Genomic DNA, 21,421 nt, shown 5'->3' with positions numbered 1-21,421 from the left:
CATCTGCAGTTCATTCAATATAAAAAGACTAATGTAAGCCAACATACAGAAAAGTGATGCCGTGTTTCATGCTGTATCACCTACTTTCACACTGTCCTTGGGAAATAAAACTCAAACAGGCACATCATATGATTATCAATGTGCAGTAAAGCCACACACTATCTAAAATAAAAATCAAAAGCCTTTGAATAGAAACAAAAATGGAATAATGTACCAGGCTGCAAGATAAAGTACTTGGACTACTCATTGGAGATAGCTGTGTAAGATTAAGAGTAGAGCCTGGCAAGTCTGCTCCTGGCGCACAGTAAGAAGAGTGTATCCAGCTGATGGAGAGAGGTTCTCCTCCCCTTCTACTCTGCATTGTTGAATACTGCATCCAGTTCTGGGCTCCTCAGTTCAAGAGGGACAGGGATCTACTTGAGAGAGTCCAGTGGAGGGCTACAAGGATAATTAAGTGAGTTGTGGAGTCTCCTTCTCTGGAGACTTTCCAGCCCTGTCTGGATGTGTTCCTGTGTGACCTGCACTACATTCTATACTCTGGCAGGGGGGCTGGACCTGAAGATCTCCAGAGGTCCCTTCCAACCCCTAACACCCTGATCTGATCAATACTCAGACATGCCATGATGTGATCGCCAACAAAGTACTACCTCAGAACATAGATTCTTGCCTTTCTTGTTCATGGCATCCTCCTGCATTAAGTGTGGGACAAGTCAAGTGCTGTCAGATAGTCACTTGTTGAGAACTCCACTGTCCTATTTTCTTCCAAGACTACAAAGCAGCAGGCCCTGTCTTTTGGGTTCTCCTTCTCTACGAAGTCTACCTACATCTCTAATACTCCTTATGTGTCCCTCAGGCATTACACTGAAATTCTGTTCCTCTTGCAAGGCTTGGAACCATATGACCATCATATATAGTAAATACACACTTAACACAGTTAGGTCTCTGTAGAATCCTGATGACACCACAATATCACTTTACTTCCACTGCTAACATGAGAAGGCTATGACAGCATATGGAAGATTTACCCAGCAGCCTTCTAAATAAACCCCTACATTAATATGTTAGAGTTGAAACAAAAATCCAAGTTGAAACTTGGCCTTTTGTCCTACTCACACAGCCTTAGCAAATTTTTTATTCCCTGCAGAACTGAAAATAAACCTTTTGCTGGTGACAAGAAATAGTATGTGGAAAAAAGTGGGGGAATCACAGTTGTCTCAAAGCCATGTGTTCTTACTGATGTGAAAATGAGCCTCCAGTATGTTTTCAATTGTTTAACTGTTCTTGTAGCCCCACATGGCTTCTCCACTGCAGCATCTAGAATTTTGCCTTACCTCACTTCTCCCGTCATGCTGGGCTGACCACCTGAACTCAGCTCAGCCCATGTCCATCATCTCGACATGCAAGCCTGTTCCTTCATATGTGAGAGTAACTTTGAGAATAGGGACCAACGTGTAACAGTGAAACTGTGTCCCCCAAATAAATGAGTGGTGTTTTAAAGACCCTCAAAGTCAGACTAGCAGTAGACCTTTTCCAGCCAAATGCTGCCCAAAGAGAAAAACATCTCAAGGCTTGTGTCTCACAGTGATGCTTTTCCACATTTTCTTTATACTAGGTTCATGCTGTGTTAGTTGAGAGGCATGACTTACTTGCAAACAGTGCAGGCAAAGCAGCTTGGATGGTAGGTTTTTCCCAGAGCTGTCACTACTTCACCTTCCACGAACTCCCCACAGCCGTTGCAGCGGGTGCCATACATGCGTTGGTAATCCAAGGTGCAAAGGTACTCCCCATTCTTAATGAAAAACCCTCCTTGTGCCAAGTCACAGCCACATACTGGGAGAAGAAAAACAACACCACGTCAGCAGATTGGAAAAATATATGGCATTAACAGTCTGTGCTGCCAGCAAGTGACACAGCCCTGGTGGTCTTGTTCCTTCCTATCAGATCTTTGCTTTCTTCTCCTGTCACTCCATGCTTTGCATTCAGCACTGGTTAGGCCACACCTTGAGTACCGTGTCCAGTTCTGGGCCCCTTGCTTTAAGAAAGATGTTAGGTGCTTGAACGTGTCCAGAGAAGGGCAACAAGACTGGTGAGGGGGCTGGAGCACAGCCCTATGAGTTGTGTAGACCTGAGGGTGTTCAGACTGGAGAAGAGGAGGCTCAGGGGAGACCTTATTGCTCTCTACAAGGACCTGAAAGGAGGTTGTAGCCAGGTGGGGTCGGTCTCTCCTCCCAGGCAACCAGGGACAGAACAAGGAGACACAGTCTCAGGCTGTGCCAGGGCAGTTTTAGGCTGGACATTAGGAAGAAGTTCTTCACAATACCTGGAGGTGTTTAAAAGGAGGCTGGATGAGGCACTTAGTGCCATGGTCTAGATAAGTGGATAGAACTGGGTGCTAGGTTGGACTGTATGATCTTGGAGGTCTCGTCCAACCTGGTTGATTCTATGATTCTATGGTTTAGTTAATTAGAAGAGTCAAGTGATAGGTTGGACTCAGTGATCTTATAGGTCTTTTGCAATGTGATTAATTCTGTGATTCTACAATTCTCTGGCTACAAGAGAGCTTCTAATAAAGATGTTCCTTGGAGAAATCTATGTAATCATAGCTTTCATGTACTTGGTCCTTGCCAACACCTCAGTTACCTCACCTCATCCAGTTAACCATGTTATCAGTTATTTGCACCAGTGGAATCTTGCTTTCATGTCCACTGGGACTGGAGGTGAGCAAGAGATACAGTTCCATAATGAGGACTGATTTTATTATTCTGTACACTAGCACACACTTTTCCTGGCAAAAAAAAAGCAAGAAACTTTGAAGGTGCTGATTCTTTTTGAAACAATGACTACTTCAGAAATGTTGTGTGGTTCCTCCAGACCTCTAGTAACACCAAGCTGCTCCACCATGGCTGCATGAATACTTCTCAGTCACCTTAAAAAGTATGATCTTTGAAATGTTCAGTCTGATTTTGCGCTATTACTTTAGACATAGAAAGCTGCAGTGAAGAGACAGCCAAGCATTAAAAATCTGACCACATCTCCACCATAAATATACACCTCGTGATATATGCAGTGAAGCTATATGAAACTATATGGGATGCTGCATAAATGGAATCATAGAATGGTCTGGGTTGGAAATGACCTCCAAAGGTCATCTAGTCCAACCCCCTCAGCAGGGACATCCTCAATTAGATCAGGCTGCCCAGAGCCCTGTCAAGCCTCACCTTGAGTATCTCAAGGGATGGGGCCCCAACCACCTCCCCAGGCAACCTGTTCCAGTGTTCCTCAACCCTCATGTTGCAGAACCTGTTCCTAACATCCAATCTATACCTGCTCTTCTCTAATTTGAAGCCATTGCTCCTCATCCTATCACCACAGTCTTTCTCCAGCCATCTTGTCCCTTCATATACAGGAAGGTCATTATTAGGTCTCCTGGGAGCCTTCTCCAGGAAGAACAACCCCAGCTCCCACAGTGTGTCAGCCAATAGAAAGTATATTTTGCACCTATATTCTGAACAAATAAATGTTCTAAGAACTCCTATTTGCCAGTGAGTGCTTAACCTGCACAGGTCTTGTGTTTATTTTTTACATACTATGCCCCCTGTACTTCATGGGTTAAACAACTCTAATATTTTCATATAGACTTGTGGCCATGTTCAACTCTACTGGGAAAAGAAATTGTACCAGTAAGAGAGTGAAGGACCACTCAGGGATTTCTGTGACTTGGCAGTTTTTCCACTGTTAAATGCTTATTATTCATCCAAACCAAACCAGATCACAGCCAGGTGCCTGTTTTACTTTAAGAAAATATTGATATAATATTGGCATTTCTGGTCAACACAAGAGACAGAATGAAATCCATCCTGTAGCAGCTGACTCCTGTGAAGACAAAACGCCATGGGAGGTGGGAGATTGAATTTCACGCTTCAGTTTTAGCTTGGGTTGAACAAAGAACTTGAATCTACTTACTCTATGTCCCACAGCACCAAAAATAATCCTTGCTTCATGTTCCTTCCTTCAAAATGTCCTCTTATTCACCTCAGTGAGAAAGCACAAAATAGAAGCTGCTAGATGAATGCTTAAATATCTACATGGCTGCTCCCAGGCGTTTTGGTTTCAGCCACTCCTGCTGCTTGCTCCTCTGTATATTGCTGTATTTGTGTAATTCAGTAGGAGAAACTACTCTTCACAGCACTTTGTGATGCTAGCCTAATTCTTCATCTGCAAGCACTTCTGTCTCATCCCACTTCATAACATTCAAGTACATCCAGATCAAATATCAGAAATAGTGCATATCAGAAATCTTATTATTAAGGAAAAATAAATAAGCAATGTCCTAGGTCCCTGAAGAATCCTTGAAAAATTAAAGTATGAAATACAAAAACATCATTAAGGGGGCTGGGTTCAATCCATCTCTCTGCCACACATTCTGAACACTGTATTGTGCACAACATTTGCTCCCCAAGCTCCCTCTCCCAGCCCCCCATTATAATAGGCTAATATCTTATTAAGTGCCTGCCTCGAAAACTAAAATTGCAAGGTGTTTGGGGCAGGGGCTGTAAATTCTCTATTTGTGGCCAAGCCCTGAAGGTCTAATGACACAATTAGAAGTGTTAATAATCCATATGCAAACAAATGACATTTCACGGTGGCATTAAATCCACAAGCAGCCAAAACTCAATTATCAGTGACTTGGGAGGATACAGAGAACTACTGCTACAGCTCCAGTGTAATGCTGTGAAATGCTCCAGGCTGGTTTTCAGATACACCTCCAGAAAACACCTGTTCCCTTCAGTTTTCCTTTACAGCTTTTAAAGATAATGGTACAATATATCATGTGACCATTTGGAGAAAATACGGTGACCTCTACACCAGAACACCTTAGACTCTTCCTGAGCCAGGGACTATCTTCCACCAGAGGTCCAGAGGCAAAACCTAAGCCTACCTACAACTGGTTTGTTTTTTTAAGTTATCTTTTGTGGATCCTTATAGTTAAATCATGAAGTAACTGAGAATTCTACTTCAATATCAGGGATTAGTTCAGGATTCAGGCTGTCAGATCCTTTGGTTACAGTGTATGAGCTGGAGTACTGTCATGGAATGGTCAGCAGTAGATGCTTCAGAACCTGCTACAGTCCATAAATTGCAGAATCACAGAGTTAACCACATTGGAAAAGACCTTCAAGATCATCAAGTCCAACCTATCACCTAACACCTTCTAATTAACTAAACCATGGCACTAAGTGCCTCATCCAGCCTCCTTTTAAACACCTCCAGGGATGGTGACTCCATCACCTCCCTGGACAGCCCATTCCAATGCCAATCACTTTTGTTGTGAAGAACTTATTCCTAATGTCTAGCCTAAACCTGACCTGGTGCAGCTTGAGACTGTGTCCTCTTATTCTGTCCCTGGTTGCCTGGGAGGAGAAACCAACCCCACCTGGCTACAACCTCCTTTCAGGTATTTGTAGAAAGCAATAAGGTCTCCCCTGAGCCTCCACTTCTACGGACTAGTCCTGTGCCTGTGATTTAAATTATGGTTTGTAATTCAGCTTGTAGCTGTAACATCCAAGGTTATTTGTTTCTGCTTCAAGCTGAAGGCACTCAACCATGCTCTAGCTTCTCCTGAAAACTTATCTTCAATGTACCATACGGAGATCTGTGGCAGATCACTGCTTGCAAAACACACTACAAATTTTGAATGAAAGTGTTCATGCACTCAGTCATTAAGCTATATCCCTTTTGCATGGCACAAGGATTCAAGCAACAAAAATGGAGGATAAAATCCCTTGGCAAGTCTTTTAAAGGCAGTAATTACTGCTATTAAAAAGAAGCTCCCTCTATTGCCCTTTTCTTTTGCAAATTTCCTTTCTACTCAATCACTCTTTGTCAGTATCTCAGAGCAAGTTAAGTTCTCTCATACTGGTGAGTTATGAATTCAGGCACAGGCAGGACTGCTTAGGATGTGACCCACCAGCAGATTCATCATCTTTGGTGTACTCACAGCAGGGTGCACACACCAATCTGCAAGAATTAAAGACAAGTCCTGGCAACCCCACATTACAAGGGATTTTTGCAGTTAATTTAGCACATGTGTTCCCATCACTAATCACAGCTTTAAGCTACATGGGCGAAACAAAGGTCACCCAGCCTGTTAACATCCATGGTTGGAAAAGTGCTGTTCCAGGCAGCTGCTTTCACTTTGAGTCAGAAATCAAATCAGAAGGGCTGAATATGACTGTATCCTCATTTGGTGTTTAATGCTGTGTACAAAGGAAGGGATTGAAACAGTTCTGTTTTCTTCCTTCTCCTTTTTGCACCTGTGCAGAAGTCATGGTTCTGACAACAAATCCCTTTGAGTTCAATAAGGACAAGTGCAGGGTCCTGGTTTTGGGGAGGAGTAATACCAGGCACCAGTACAGGCTTGGGGTTGTCCTTCTGGAAAGCAGCTCCAGAGAGAAAGACCCTGGGCTCCTGGTGGACAGCAAGTTCTGCTGGGACAGCAATGTGTCCTTGTGGCCAAGAGTCAATGGCATCCTAGGGTGCAGCAAGAAAAGCATGTCCAGCAGGTCTACTAGGAAGGTTCTCCTCCCCCTCTACTCTGGCTGGTGAGACCACACTTGGAATATTGTGTCCAGTTTTGGGCTCCCCGATTCAACAGGGAAGGGAGCTGCTGGAAAGAGTCCAATGGAGAGCTATGAGGATGATGAAGGGACTGAAGCATCTCTACTGTGGAGAGACTGACAGCCCTGGGGCTGTTCAGCCTGGAAAAGAGAAGGCTGAGGGAAAACTGATCAATGCCTATAAATATCTGAGGGTTGGGTGTCGAGATGATGGTGCCAGGCTCTTTTCAGCAGTGCCCAGTGATAGGACAAGGAGCAAGAGGTACAAGCCAGAACATAGGAGAGTTTCACTTCAGCATGAGGAGACACTTCTTTGACGCAGGCTCACAGAGCCCTGGAGCAGGCTGCCCAGAGAGGTTGTGGAGTCTCCTTCTCTGGAGACTTGCAACACTCACTTGGATGTAATTCCTGTGCAGCCTGACCTAGGTGATCCTGCTTCATCAGGGGAGTTGGATTCAGTGATTCCTGGAGGTCCCTTCCAACCCCTACCATGCTGTGGTTCTGTGATTGCCTTAACACATATGTTTATGGGCATGGTAGAAATACCACAGAAAAGATGGATGAATTGTGATTGTTTTTATTAAAAGGAAAGACATCTGCCCAGCACCATCCATGCCACAATGAGCAGAGGCAATGAAGAGAAACCAGGTTTGATCACTGTGCACATACTATCCATCCCAATAGTGTGATCTAGGCAATTGCTGTGATACAAATATGTCCAAGAAAAATTAACAACGAAGTGACAGTTCACAGGAAACATCAAATTATGTCCTTTTGCTTTTACCTGTGGTGATGGATTAAAAAATTACTTCAAAAGAACTGCTTTGTGGTGATGCACAAATCGCATCTGAAAAGGCATATAAACAGAGGTATTCTGTAAGCATCCATCACACAGAAATAATTGTGCAAGAGAATAGCATTTCCTCAAGACCATTCCAGCTCAGTCCCATGGAAGAAATTCCATTTTACATGACCAGAATCTCCCTTCTGAAAGAGAAAGACACCGGGGAGCATTTCTGTTTCCTGAAGTACCACAAGCACAGAGAAAATAAAGAAAAATAATTTAATCACCATTGCACTATAAATGAAAAAAGAAAATCATTATGTGCACCAGCTCCTGGAGGAACTCAGCATTTTTTTTTCAGTCTATGTATTCCAAACAGATGATCCTGCCTGTCTTGTGAATGGCATAGGATAGAATATAGTCCTGCCCTATCGCTGTGTGGAAAACATCAACCTGCTAGCCTGAACTTCTCTCTAGAACTACTTATTGCATCCTCAAGGCACACAAAGATTGGAGATACCATTAGTGCTGCTGTTAGATGTCAAAGCTATGAGGTCTGTGTAAGCAAGTCTGAGCTATTACGACAAAATATAGCTGCTGAGGAGCAAGCCAATTGCCTGTGGTCTCCAAGGGACCAGGACCATTCTCAGGATGAGTCACTTCCAAACACTAACAGATATAGTGATATAAAGACATCATTTTTTTTTTTTCAAAGCACATAGAAGAAGGATATGATCCAGCTGAGCAGTACATAGGATTTCTGGGGTGTATTAGAAGGGGTGTGGCTAGTAGGTCAGGAGAGGTTCTCCTGCTCCTCTACTCTGCCCTGGTGAGGTCACATCTGGAGTACTGTGTCCAGTTCTGCCCCCCCAAGTTCAAGAGGGACACAGAACTGCTTGAGAGAGTCCAGCACAAAGCCACAAAGATTGATGAAGGGAATGGAACATCTCTGTTACAAGGAGAGACTGAGGGAGCTGGGGCTCTGCAGCTTGGAGAAGGGGAGATTGAGAGGTGACCTCATCAGTGTTTATAAATATGTAAAGGGTGAGTGCCAGGAGGCTGGAGCCAGGCTCTGCTGGGTGATGCCCAATGGCAGGACAAGGGACAGTGGGTGGAAGTTGAGGCATAGGAAGTTACATGTAAACATGAGGAGGGATTTTTTCCCTGTGCGGGTTACAGAACACTGGAACAGGCTGCCCAGAGGGGTGGTGGAGTCTCCCTCTCTGGAGGTACTCAAAACCTGCCTGGGCACATTCCTGTGTGATCTGTTCTAGGTGATCCTGCTCTGGCAGGGGAGTTGGACTGGATGAGCTTTCAAAATCCCCTCCAGCCCCTGACATTCTGTGATTTTATAGGGTCTTTTTCAGTGAGAGTTGAAAACCCAAGCCCTTAGTAAAATAAATCCATGCTGACATTTAGTAAAAATTGTTTCAGTGCTGAAGAAAGGAAACCACACAAGCAGACTCTGAGCATGGGTCTCAGTTTGCAGAACTGAATGCTCTTCATTAAAAAAAGGCCTAATGATCTGCACCATGCATTAAATGAGATGCAAATTCAATTTCCTCCTAGGGTTTTATTTCTTTCTTGTATTTCTAAGCTTCACAGAATAATGATCCCTTTCTTGAGCAGGGAAATACTCATACAACATTTATTTCTTAGGACATAATGGGTTTCTTGTTTGAAGGTAGAAAGAAATTTGACAATGTTTCAGTTTATCATCTATATCTAAACAAATATGCAAGAAAAAAAAAGTTTGTTACTGTTCTTTTCCTAAGAGAGTTCAACAAATCCTGTATTGATGAAAGCAGGATTCAAGTTCTTATTAACGTTTAGAGTTTCTGCATCTCCAAATGACCTAAGTCCTTCCTTGCCTTTGTTCTATTCCCTTTAATTTTCTTCATGGCCCAACTTCCAGTTCTTTCAGCCATTTAAAGAACAAAGGCTGCCCAGAGAGGTTGTGGAGTCTCCTCTGGAGACTTTCAAAACCCGCCTGGATGCATTCTAGTGCAGACTACTCTAGGTGATCCTGCTTTGGCAGGGAGGTTGGACTCGATGATCTCTGGAGGTCCCTTCCAACCTCTAACATTCTGTCATTCTGTATCATCAACAGACCACACAAGAACAGTAAACTGCAGAAGCCATTCTGCAGCACTACCACTGCAGAAAATAAGACCATTAAGAAACTGCATCCAGCTTTTTACAATGGCTGCAATGGAAATCCTAAGAACTGTTTGTCACACACCTGTCATTGGAGATGATTTGGTTTTGCCATACACTGATGAGATGCATTTGGATCCAAGCTATTTGGAACTGTTACCAGTGGTTCTGGAATCCCTTTGCATTTCAACAGACTGAATGTAGAAACAATGCTGGGCAGTCAAAAGAATTTTATACACATGGAACAAATACAGGTGATGTTAAAATCTGCTTCATTATGTAGGCACAAATTGATAGAAAGGTTAGCAGCTAAAACACCTCCTGAGCAAAAGATGAGACTTCATTACCCCCCGCTTCTGCTAAAGTGGTCTTCAATTCCTACCAAAACCATCCTCTGGCCAGGTCCTTTTCCTTTCAAAAACCTTGACTCTTCATTTCAGACATTGTGTGGCTGCTAGGTGTCACTTTCATTGTAAGACAAGTAATTCTCAACAGGGTGCTTGAGTGAGACCCCTAAGAATTTAATAGAAGCATTCATTCAAGTGAAACTACCAGTCACAGCCATGTTTTGGATGAACTGAGTTTTAACTTAGCTCCCCAATCAGCACCATAACACTGTCTTCAGTCCTACAAGGTCAGCTTAACTTTCATTTTTTTTTCTCTGTAATGTTGGAGACAAAGAATACTGCATAGGGAAACTCCCCTGCCTGCACCTGAGATGCAGCTATTTCAGTCTTTCAACCAACCTAGCAGACAATAGCTAGTACCTGAGCTAAAGAGCAAGCAAGCAGCTGTATAGAATGTACCAATATGACAGCTTCCCAACTGAAATACCAATGTTTTGTCCATCAGAATGGAAACAATGGCAAGAATCATTCAACCATTTGAAACACCTTTCACATTAAACTAAGCACTAGGTGGAGATCAAAGTCATTTACGGGTTGGTGAGAAATGAACCTTGAAGGAAATGCAATCAATGGGAAAATGTCAAAGCTTAGCTTGGAATAGCTTGTCTGTAACCATTTAGATGGGAGATCTCTCTAGAAACATTATAAATGAGCAAAGCAAAGATGTAAGAATAGAACAAAACCAACCTCATCTAACCCAGGCAATTGAAGGATGCACTGGCAACAAACCCGAGCATCTTTGCATCCTTTCTCTTGAGGGTGCTTTATCCCAACTCATCAAGCACCTGTAAAACATCTTCCTGGCCCTCTACTTTCAAAGGGATCCAGTAGCTTGTTAAAATCTGACATGGCATCTGTCAGAATTCATCACCATCAGCCAAGTGGAGCAATTAATTTCATTTCCTGTCAAACATTTGGGCACTGAAAGAGACCTCAGGCCCAGCTAAACTGAGATCAGAGTCAATAAATGCCTATTAATAGAATTAAAACTCCAAGAGCAAAAGAGCAAAATGAGATTCCACTTCAAAATGAGACGAAACTGCTTGGGATTTTTTTCCCCTGTCAACACCTAAAGCAAAAAATTACAATTCACTGTTCTATACGAAAATGGAAAAACCAACTTGGGAAAAAGACCCAAGTGAAAGAGGACATGGCTACTGAAAACATGTGAAAGGGCAGGAAAAGGTCAGAAGATGGGAGAGCAGTGTGAGATAGAACTATGGGAACAGTTTGAACCCTCTTGTCAAAGCCCAGACACCTCACCCGCTGTGTCTCTTCAGCAGGGAGCAAGGGATCCTGAGGAATTCTTGTGCAGACTATTTCACACAAGTGTGGAGGATGACTGGCAGCTATCACCACTAAAGAGCTGGATATGGCTTAAAATCTACTGCACTCCTGAAACAGTCTATTGCCATCCCAAAGCCGCTAATGAGACTGAGCCCTCCCCACTGCTCACAAGATATGGAAAGGTGAGGGTCATTCTGTAGCAATGTATCTTACAGAAAACTTCCCAGGCCCTGACCTGAATCCGAAGTGAAATATCAGTCAGAAGCACTAAAAGAAAGAGAGGCTTCGAGAGAGAGCACCAACCACAGGAACAGCAGTTATTCTCACAGATGCAGCCTTACATCAAGCTACCTGAGGACATGAATTCACATTTGAATCCCATTACCTACCACAGGAGAAATTTCAGTCTTCATTAGGTTCCCAGGAACAGCAGAATCTCATTGCTCCCTGGATTCTCTGAACTGCTCAAACCTAATTTCTTGCCCTTAAATGTGTTCTCTCTGTCCTGCCTTAGGTCTCCTTGTGGACACAGGTAACCTGTGTATCACAGGTCACAGGTGTGACCTCCTTTTTGCCATTTCAATGTATTTGTTTAATAATCTCTTCAGTAACTAGTATTTCTCTTCCATTTTCACTCTTAAAATCTCAATTCACTCTTCCTAATTTCTTTCCATAGTGCTTTTGTACCTAGAAAGAATATAGAATTGCAATCCTTGAAGAGTTTGAGTCAAACACACAATCACTGAGGCTGGAGAAGACCTCCAAGATCATCAAGTCCAGCCTGTGAACTAGCAGCACCATGTCAGCTAAACCATGTCACCAAGTGCCATATCCAGTTTTTTCTTGAAGACCTCCAGGGATGGTGACTCCACCACCTCCCTGAGCAGCCCATACCAGTGCCTAATCAACCTTTCTGTGAGGAAGTGCTTTCTAATATCCAACCTAAACCTCTCTCAGTGCAGCTTCAGACCATGCCCTCTTGTCCTGTTACTAGTTGCCTGGCAGAAGATACCTGAAGTCCTGACTACCCAAACCCCAGGATATTTCTGTCCTTTTAATTTGTATTCTGTTATTAGAAAATTTCAGGTTCATATCTTAGAATGTTTTATAATTGAATGATTAAAAATGTTCTTTTATTTGATTGAAAGATGAGACACAGGTTTAAGAAACAAAATGAAAATACTAACGCTCTTGAGAAAAATCAAAAGGCTGCTTAATAGCCAGGCTGCAAAGGGCAGTTCACAAGCTGGCAAGCAGAACCACCATGCACTGAAAGAATTACAAGCCTGGAGAGCTTTTACATAAAGAAGACGCTTTTTGGTTCAGTGATTCAGAGCTTCAAAAGACCTCATGTAATTTCCCAGTGCTCAGGAAGAAGCGCATGCTGAACACCAGTTATGTTACCATGCCTCTCTTTCAGGAGCGTTTGTGGAAGTGCAGAGATCTCTTCCAGCACTGCACTGGATACCCACTACGAGAATGTCCTCGTATTTAATCTTACCATCCACTGACACTGAACTATGAATAGCTCTAACAACCCAGTTGCAACCCAGCCGCCTCTTGCTGCTGCTGAAGGAATCTGATGACAGATCAAAGGTCAAACAAGTAATGATTTAAAACACATTCCAGCCTGTTTATACAATATCTGCTTACACGACCCTAACTTCTTCCCAATCCTTCAAGAGAGGAAGATGCAGTTCAAAGATTACAGAGCATACCACCCTCCCCCTTCCACATCTATCTCATTGAACTGCAAATGATGTAGCCTTGCAGAAATCATCACAAAGGAAACAGAACTGCACCTGGAACCTAAACATATCAGAAGGGATTCTGGAAGCACACACTGATGTGGGCTTGAAAGACACTTACTTACAAGTGGAAAATTAGCACATTAATTCCATAACTAAGAAACTGTTTTGTGCTGATTGATATAACTATTTTAATAGAAGCTTTTAAGTTCCTTATCCATGGGATACTCTGTGCTTGTGGAATGCTTCCTGTACACCAAGTCTTGGCTCTGCTTTAAAATTATTAAGAATATTAATTAGAAATTGCCTGTTGATATCTGATATTGCTACACCATGTAGAACATTCATACACAGAGAAACATTTTCACCTGGCACAGCCTAATCACATTACAGACTCATCTGCCACACAGCGAGGACTAGAAAACTTTAGAAGACCATCCAGATTTCCATGGCAGAATTGCTTATTTAAGAGACTTTAAGTGGAAGCTAATTATGTTTTCCAAATACTCACACCACAAATAACCACATTATCTCATTAAGATAAAGCAACCAATCTCTGCATGTATGAAAATCAAGCTATGTCAAATTTTACACTGTTGCTATGAAAGCCTAAAGCTTGTTCTGTTAAGCAATACACTGTACTGCAACCAGCATGTCTCTCTGACCCAGAAGACAAATGGCAGGCTTAATAACAAAGTCATACTATAGCAGTTTTGATAGGCTCAGAGCTCCCTCTCCTAGTACATGCAACAGAGTGCCCAACACAAGAAGGCTGTCAAACTGTTGGAGCAAGTCCAGATGGCCACAAAGATGCTCAGAGGGCTGGAGCAGCTCTGCTATGAGGACAGGCTATGAGAGTCAGAGCTTTTCAGCCTGGAGAAGAGAAGGCTTCCAGGAGACCTTGTAGTAGTCTTTCAGTATCTGAAGGGGGCCTACAGGAGGGCTGGGGAGGGACTATTTACAAGGTCTTGTAATGACAGGACAAGGAGTAATGGGTTTAAACTGGTAGAGGGGAGATTTAAACTAGATGTTAAGAAGTTCTTTCCAGGGAGGGTGGTGAAACAGTGGCACAGGTTGCCCAGGGAGGTTGTGGATGCTCCCTCCCTGGAGGTCTTCCAGGCCATGTTGGGTGGGGCCTTGAGCAACCTGTTCTAGTGGGAGGTGTCCCTGTCTATGGTGGGTGCTTGGAACTAGATGATCTTTGAGGTGCCTTCCAACCTAAACCACTCTATGATTCTAAAATTAACTCTAATCACTTGGCAATGATAGAAAATTATCATTTGTATCAGATCACAAATCAAACTAAGACATTAAAATCTGTTCCTGGACATTGCAATTCAGTGCCTGATCCCACACACATTTACATGTGCAATAGATGCTGCAGGGAAGAATCTTACTTTTCCCAGACAAGTTATTTATGTACATAGACACTTACACAAAAAACTTTTTACTTCTTCATAAGCTCTCCAGCTCAGTCTGTTCTCCCTCCAACCTCCTTATCCAACCCTTTCTCCTCTCAGCCTGCTGCGTCCCTTGCCTGGTAAAGCCATTAACAACTCTGTATGGTCAAGATGTACTTCTGGTAAAAAAGAACTTAAGTCTTATTTATTACAACTGGAGGTAACACCAAACCAAATTAAACTTGAATTTGTAACATACAGTGTAATTCCTTAGCAAGATAAGTGCCACATTTATAATCAGAATCACACAGAAACATCCAGGTTGGAAAGGCCTTCAGGATCACCATGGCAACCTATAACCCTACTCTGTAAGATTCACCTTAAACCATATCCCTAAGCACCACATAAACATGACCCTTAAACACCTCCAGGGTCAGTGACTCAACCACCTTCCTGGGCAGCTCATTCCAGTCTCTGACCACTCTCTCCATGAAAAACTTTTTCCTAATGTCCAATCTAAACCTACCCAGCCTCAGCTTGAGGCCATTTCCCCTTGTTCTGCCTCCAGTTACCTGTGAGATGAGCCCAGCAGCAGCCTCTCCACAATGTCCCTTCAGGTAGTTCTAGACAGCAATGAGGTCTCCCCTCAGCCTCCTCTTCCTCAAGCTAACCATCCCCAGCTCTCTCAGTCACTTCTCATAAGATTCATTCTCTAGGCTCTTCCCCAGCTTTGTTGCCCTCCTCTGGACCCACTCCAGCATCTCCACATCTCTCTTGTATTGTGGTGCCCAAAACTGAACAAAATATACCAACAATAAAACAGCCAGAGTCAACTGCTCTCAATACTGCTCCTTGAGCTGCACTCCTGGAAGCTTCTTATCTATCCACTGTCCATCATTGCCCAGTTAACTCCAGCTCTGAGTCAGCTGCTGCCTGCTTGAGATTCTTCACCTATCAAGAGGCCAGCAGACCTCACCTTGTGGAGGACAGGCCACCCCATTTTCAGCTCTTTGGGGTTTTAACAGCTCTTATCTGGAGCCACAAATAGAACTGGCCAGCTCTGTCAGGCAGATAGCGTGAACCAGTTGCATACACTGAGTGCTCAACAGGCAGGGAGTAAGAGGGAGCTGCATCTTATCGTGGGGTAGGGGAACACGTCAGCCAGTGGAGGTTACTTGTCACCTTTGTCATTTACTTGTCATCTGTGTCAGGAAGCAGTTACTCTGTTCTGAGAATGACTCCAGAGAAGGACACAGCACCAGACTACAGGGTTAGATGACTGTCTGATCACATTACATAACACATGAGCTGGCTGATGCAGTGTGGAGGCTTAAGTCACCATGCTCCTTCAGAGCAACAACCAGCACTGGCATGCATGCCAAGCAGTCGCAGAGTGCTTATGCATCCCTGACACAAACTAGGGAAGATGGACTACAATCATACCCAATGCACTTAACAGTCTGATGTACACAAAAGCTTGAGAGTGTGGACAGCAATTAAAAAAGGAAAGGAAATCTCATACAAAGAACAGGATCACACTGAAGCCCTGCTACTTAGTGTGACAGATTTATGTGGAAATGGATTTTTTTCTGCATCATCACTAGACCTTCACACTATCTGTGAGTAAAAGCTTAAGCATGACAACAGTCAGACAAGTATGAGTTTATTAAAGTCTTCCACACTGTAGATGAGCTGGTGTCTCCAGAGCAAACTTTAGCTTACTGAAAAGAGAGAGAGAACTAGAACACCTGTAAATGCAACAGGTACATTCTGGTCCCAGTAACAGTTGTTTATTCTAGCCAATATCATACTGTATAACTGAAGGGGTCTAACTCCATCTCCTGTGGAGTCACAGTCACGTCCAATTAAAAACTCACTAGGGTTAGAAAAAAAGCCCACTTACAAGTAGGACACAGCTGTGCAAGTGTGAACTATATGGTCAGAAAGCATGCAATATTAGTAAATAACTATATGGTTTAAACAAAAACTGCATTCACTTAAACATGAGAGACCAACCATAAACAAGCTCAGCAGCTTAGGGATAAGATACTAAACAAGACCTGGAGCAAGCTCTCATACATTCCCCTTGCCTTTTATCTCAAAGAAAGACAAAAGAGCACAAAGACAATGGGCACTTTCCTCTAATTCCAACTAATAAGGCACAGCCTGAAAAAATAGTAAGAGAAAAGCCTCCAAGATTCAGCACTGGCCCTCTCAGCCCAAACTGGGACGTGCAGACACAATCAGGCAGAAACCAACACTTTCATCAACTACAAGCAAGGAAAGGAATTTTTTTCTAGCACTCAAGTGTCATGGTGTGTTGTGGAAGGCCAAAATAGGCCACATTAGGCCTAAACATGTCCTGGCTTGTCTGGATATGTTTTCTGCTCTCCCTCTTGTTGTTGACAGAAGCAACCTAGGGAAGGACGACAAAAGGGCTGGTGCCACCAAGTCCCCCCAGACTTGTTTATGGGGTACCAACATGTGTTTCTACACTTGTTTGTGTTCTGCCCTAAAAAGGTAAATGTAAGTCCTGACTTCACCTAATATGGTTAAGCTTGGCAAAGTGCCATTCTGACTGGCTGATCTATGGCCAAAGAGCTATTAGGCTCAGGATGCATTGATAAAAAGAGATGAGTAGGTAAACACGATGAACTTTTGCCTCAGTGTGCTCTCTGCTTCTGTCGGTGCTTTGCCTTACCCTGCTTTCTGCCGTTGCATCCTGCCATGCTCTGCAGCATTGTGTCTGCTAAGCCATAAGCCAGCTCTGCTACATAATAACAAGCCTTGATGCTTTGGGTTCATCTACCTGAAAACTGCCTTGCTCAAGTTTACCAGGGGATAGGCATCGATTGCCTTCACGTGATACGCTTGCTTAGCCAGTGTGACATGGAGCCAAGTTTGCACATTCGCGAGACATCCTGCCTACACCTGCAAGCCTCTCTGCCAAGTCTGGAGCCAAGAGGAACCAGGATCAGGTCAGAGATTGTCTACTCCTCTCCCAGCATCCTTGTTAAGGGTCTGGAAAAATCAGACGTCTTAACAACTATCAAGACATCGATGGAACTCCCTGCAAGTGTTTGGGTACTGTCTGGAAACCGTACTTAACCCCAGGAGTCTGGAGATATTAATATTTTGTGAGTAGATACTCAAAAGCCTCTGTGCTAGTTTGAAGCAAGCTAGAATGTTTTGGTAAACGAACTAGATAATGGGTAGTGAAATGAAAACAATTGTATCTTCTTCTCTCACAGTCATGCTGAGAATTCTGGGAAGAAGAAGTAAACATTTGATAGCATTCTCCATTTTGTCTTTCACTTTGCTTCTGGGCTTTGATGAAGCTGCATCTCATTAACCTTGCTGCCACTAACTTTGCTCCCTAACCTCTTGGCTGCACCTCTCTTCTTTCTGAGAACTGGGGTAAGGTTGAGAGGGCAAGGGGAGGTGTTGGGGTGGTTTGAGAGCCCCTCCTGGGGACTCAGGTTTCTGGGAGGGGAGTTGTGCTTCTGTATTGTTTATCCTTTGTATATTTCTGTATATAACTGCATATATTGTAAATAGCTGCTTGTATATTTGCTGCTGTAAAATAAATAGCTTCATTTATATTCCCAAAGGCCGTCTGAGTTAGCTGGGGTAAATACAAAGTGTGGGGGGGCGGATAAGAGCCCAAACCATCACAGCCTCTTTAGCAAAACACTGTAAACTCTACATCTAATTCCAAGTGCCTTCTGCCTCAAGCAGAAAGGAGCTTCCCGAGTCCATCTAGTGGGCAAGCGGTGTAACTAACCACAAGAACCTCCTTCCAGTCCTAAGGGTTTCATGTTTGTTATATTATTGCTAGTTATTTCTTAAGTGTTATAGATCCTGTTTCCATATGTGTAATGTTTTCATGACTATGCAAAGAAGCAATTATTAAAAATACCGGGCAAGGGGGCGAGAGTCCTGAATATCAAAATTAATCAACTATATTAACTTTGGAAAATCCTATCTTGCAGCATTAATACCCTCCATCACATGGTGCCAGCAGAACTACTAGAGCTATCCCTTGCCTCCTGCTGCTTTTCATAGCAATCTTCTGTATTGCTCACTCACTGAAGACATCTCTCCTAAAACATGTGGTCAAAGCTTCCCCTTGCCCCAGCACAGCCTCCAGAGTGACTACTACCCTGCATATTTCTCTCATATCTGTCAAGGGGTCCTTGGAGGGATTTTTTGAACACAGGTATGCACTTTCAGCAATCAATTCAAAGTAGCTTAATTTTCATAACTATCTCTAATGACAGAGTGGTTTCTATTACATGTGTCTCTCTTTTTGTCTTTGTTTTTTTTCAACAAATAATCCAAATTTATCCAAACCTTTGAAAAAGCACTTAGGAAAAAAAAAATTCAAAGTTTTCTTATGCTGCATTTTTCATCCCATCACACCATACAACCTAAATGTACCATCACTCCATACAGGAAATACATGCAGCACCATATTTAGGAAGGTGGTAGAGGCCCCATTCCTGGAGGTCTTTAAGGCCAGGCTAGATGTGGCTCTGACCAACCTGATCTAGTGTGAGGCATCCTTGCCCATGGCAGGTTGGCTGAAGCTAGATGATCCTTGAGGTCCCTTCCAGCCCTGACAATTCTATGGTTCTATGATTTATATGTGAAACCAAGCCAGCTATTTACACTGGATTTCTGAGTGGCTGCTAGGGCTGTACTTTGTCTTGCTATATTTCCACAGAAACACAGAATTAACCAGGTTGAAAAAGATCTTCATGATCATCGAGTCCAACCTATCACCTAACACCTTCTAATTAACTAAACCATGGCACTAAGTGCCTCATCCAGTCTCCTTTTAAACACTTTCAGGGACGGTGACTCCACCACCTCCCCAGGCAGCCCATTCTAATGTCAATCACTCTTGCTGCGAAGAACTTCTTCCTAACATCCAGCCTAAACGGCACAGCTTGAGACTGTGTCTTCTGTTGCTGGTTGCCTGGGAGAAGAAACCAACCCCACCTGGCTACAACCTCCTTTCAAGTAGTTGTAGAAAGCAATAAGGTCTCTCCTGAGCCTCCTCTTCTCCAGACTGAGCACCCCCAGCTCCCTCAGCGGCTCGTCGTAGGGCTGTACTCCAGCCCCCTCACCAGCCTTGGTGCCCTTCTCTGGACACGTTAAACATTCTTCTTAAATTGAGTGACCAAGACCTTGACACAGTACTCAAGGTGTGGCCTAACCAGTGCTGAGTACAGGGGAAAGAATGAATTCCCTGGTCCTGCTGGCTACACTATTCCTGCACAGGCCAGGAAACTGTGACACTCCATCTTGGATGTTTAGTGTTGTTCCCTTGTTTCCAAATAAACAACAGAAAAAAAAAATCACCAGAGCAACAGAGTCTGATTGTGTACTGATTCACTGTTTGGGAAATAGGTGAAGCTGTCAACATAAAACTGTATGAAGAAAATAAAATGGAAAATAATGTTTAGGAAAGCTAAATTGTTTTTTCCCTCATCTCTTTCAGGTGTAATTACCCATTGTGTAGTTTGCTCCCAGTGAACACTGAAAAGAAAAGGAGTTAACACATAAACATTCAGAACAGAATGTGCTATTTTGACGCTTCTAGTGGCAGCAAATTCATTCATCTCCCCCCAGTAAAACCAGTAATTTAAAAGAAAGATTGTATGACTAAACTGTGCATGTTTGCATACTGAATTCGTTCTGTGTTTCAAATCACCTTGCTGCTTGTGAACCTATGATTCAGCCACTTCACCCTTCACTGTCCCCACCCACTGACAGACACACAGATACTGAGCAAGGAGAACAACCTTGTAAGTAGCTGATGGCAGGAAGCATAGCCTTTTGGCACTGCTTCAAGGAACATGTGCACAAATGTACTCATTTCTAACATGAACACCAAGGTCTTACCTTTGCAGGTGAAGCATTTGATGTGAAAGTGTCTGGCCTGAACACGGAGCACTTCACCTTTACACGGCTCCCCACATTTATGGCAGTGGATGACTGGCTTTTCAGAGGAATGGTGAGGCTCCTGAGGGTGGGCCACTGTAAACCACAGAAAAGGAAATTATTTAAATCCAGACAGAAGGGATTGTGCCTGTCCACTGATCTGTGCTCTCAGACACATTTCATCGCGATACAAATGTATCTCTTCAGATTTTATGCTCATTTAAAAACTGACCACCATTATTTTTTTTTAATATAGTCTTTTCATAAACAGGTAGCTTAAGCTGTGAACATCAACCACTATTTCTTTCCACTGAGGTTGCCATGGAAAGACAAGGAAAAACTCCCTCTGCAGTTCCAGTGACACAAAGTGCTTCAGACTGCTTAAGCTTTTCTTTCCAAGAGCACGAGTGTGTGTGAGCCATCCAATGGGCACACAAGGCAATGAGAACTGGGCTACTTTAATCCAAGAAAGAATGCAATCCAAAGAAAAATAAGTGAAAGTAATTCCCAATCATGTTTTGGGAAACCAGATGGACTGGGCAGCCTGATTTTGCATGCAAATGACTATATTAAACAGCAAGCATCTTCACTTTGCTACAGCACATACCTAACACAAGGGAAGCACATCTGCAGAAAAAACCAGCCATCATTATTTGGTTTTATTCCCCTCCATTCTAGCAGAAATGACTCTCTGCATGCAAATAAGACATAATGTGTAGACTCAAATGACCACAGCATCTGCAATATAGCTAAGGAGACAAAAATCACAGGTAGTGGCAGTTGATCATCTATCCCCCAGCCCTGAGCAGAGCTTGGACAAGAACAGCAAAGGCTTCTGTCAGCTTTATTGTGTATTTCATTGTCATAATAAAACTTTTACTGCACCACATTTGGCTTCCATAAAAAATGTTTAACTTTCTGCTCAGATGTGTCTCATGGCCGCTTGGGGCCCTAAGAGAATTGCCTGAGCATAAGCTAGAGCAAGACTGAGTCTCAACTGTACTCTTTGAAGTGGGAAGTATTACCCAGAATGTTCCCAAACAAAACTATGTTCCTTCAGATCTCCCTCCCA

At 43.2% G+C, this 21,421-nt stretch overlaps 1 protein-coding gene across 4 annotated transcripts in view; it reads right to left on the bottom strand.

Moving 5' to 3' along the window:
- The window catches only part of ABLIM1 (actin binding LIM protein 1), a 238,280-nt gene that overhangs the window by 103,126 nt on the left and 113,733 nt on the right, over window positions 1-21,421 (bottom strand). For all 4 annotated transcript variants that reach the window (XM_064144336.1, XM_064144337.1, XM_064144333.1 and 1 more), the window contains exons 2-3: window positions 20,311-20,445; window positions 1,647-1,830 (exon numbers count right to left, since the gene is read on the bottom strand). In XM_064144336.1, the coding sequence (XP_064000406.1) occupies window positions 1,647-1,830; window positions 20,311-20,445 (319 nt within the window). The remainder of the gene's footprint in view (window positions 1-1,646; window positions 1,831-20,310; window positions 20,446-21,421) is intronic.

This window comes from Pogoniulus pusillus, chromosome 6 (genome assembly GCF_015220805.1).
Source record: "Pogoniulus pusillus isolate bPogPus1 chromosome 6, bPogPus1.pri, whole genome shotgun sequence".
NCBI classification, from domain to species: Eukaryota; Metazoa; Chordata; class Aves; order Piciformes; family Lybiidae; genus Pogoniulus; species Pogoniulus pusillus.
The sequence above is the reverse complement of the archived record's forward strand: the minus strand, read 5'-3'. Positions and strand labels throughout refer to the sequence as shown.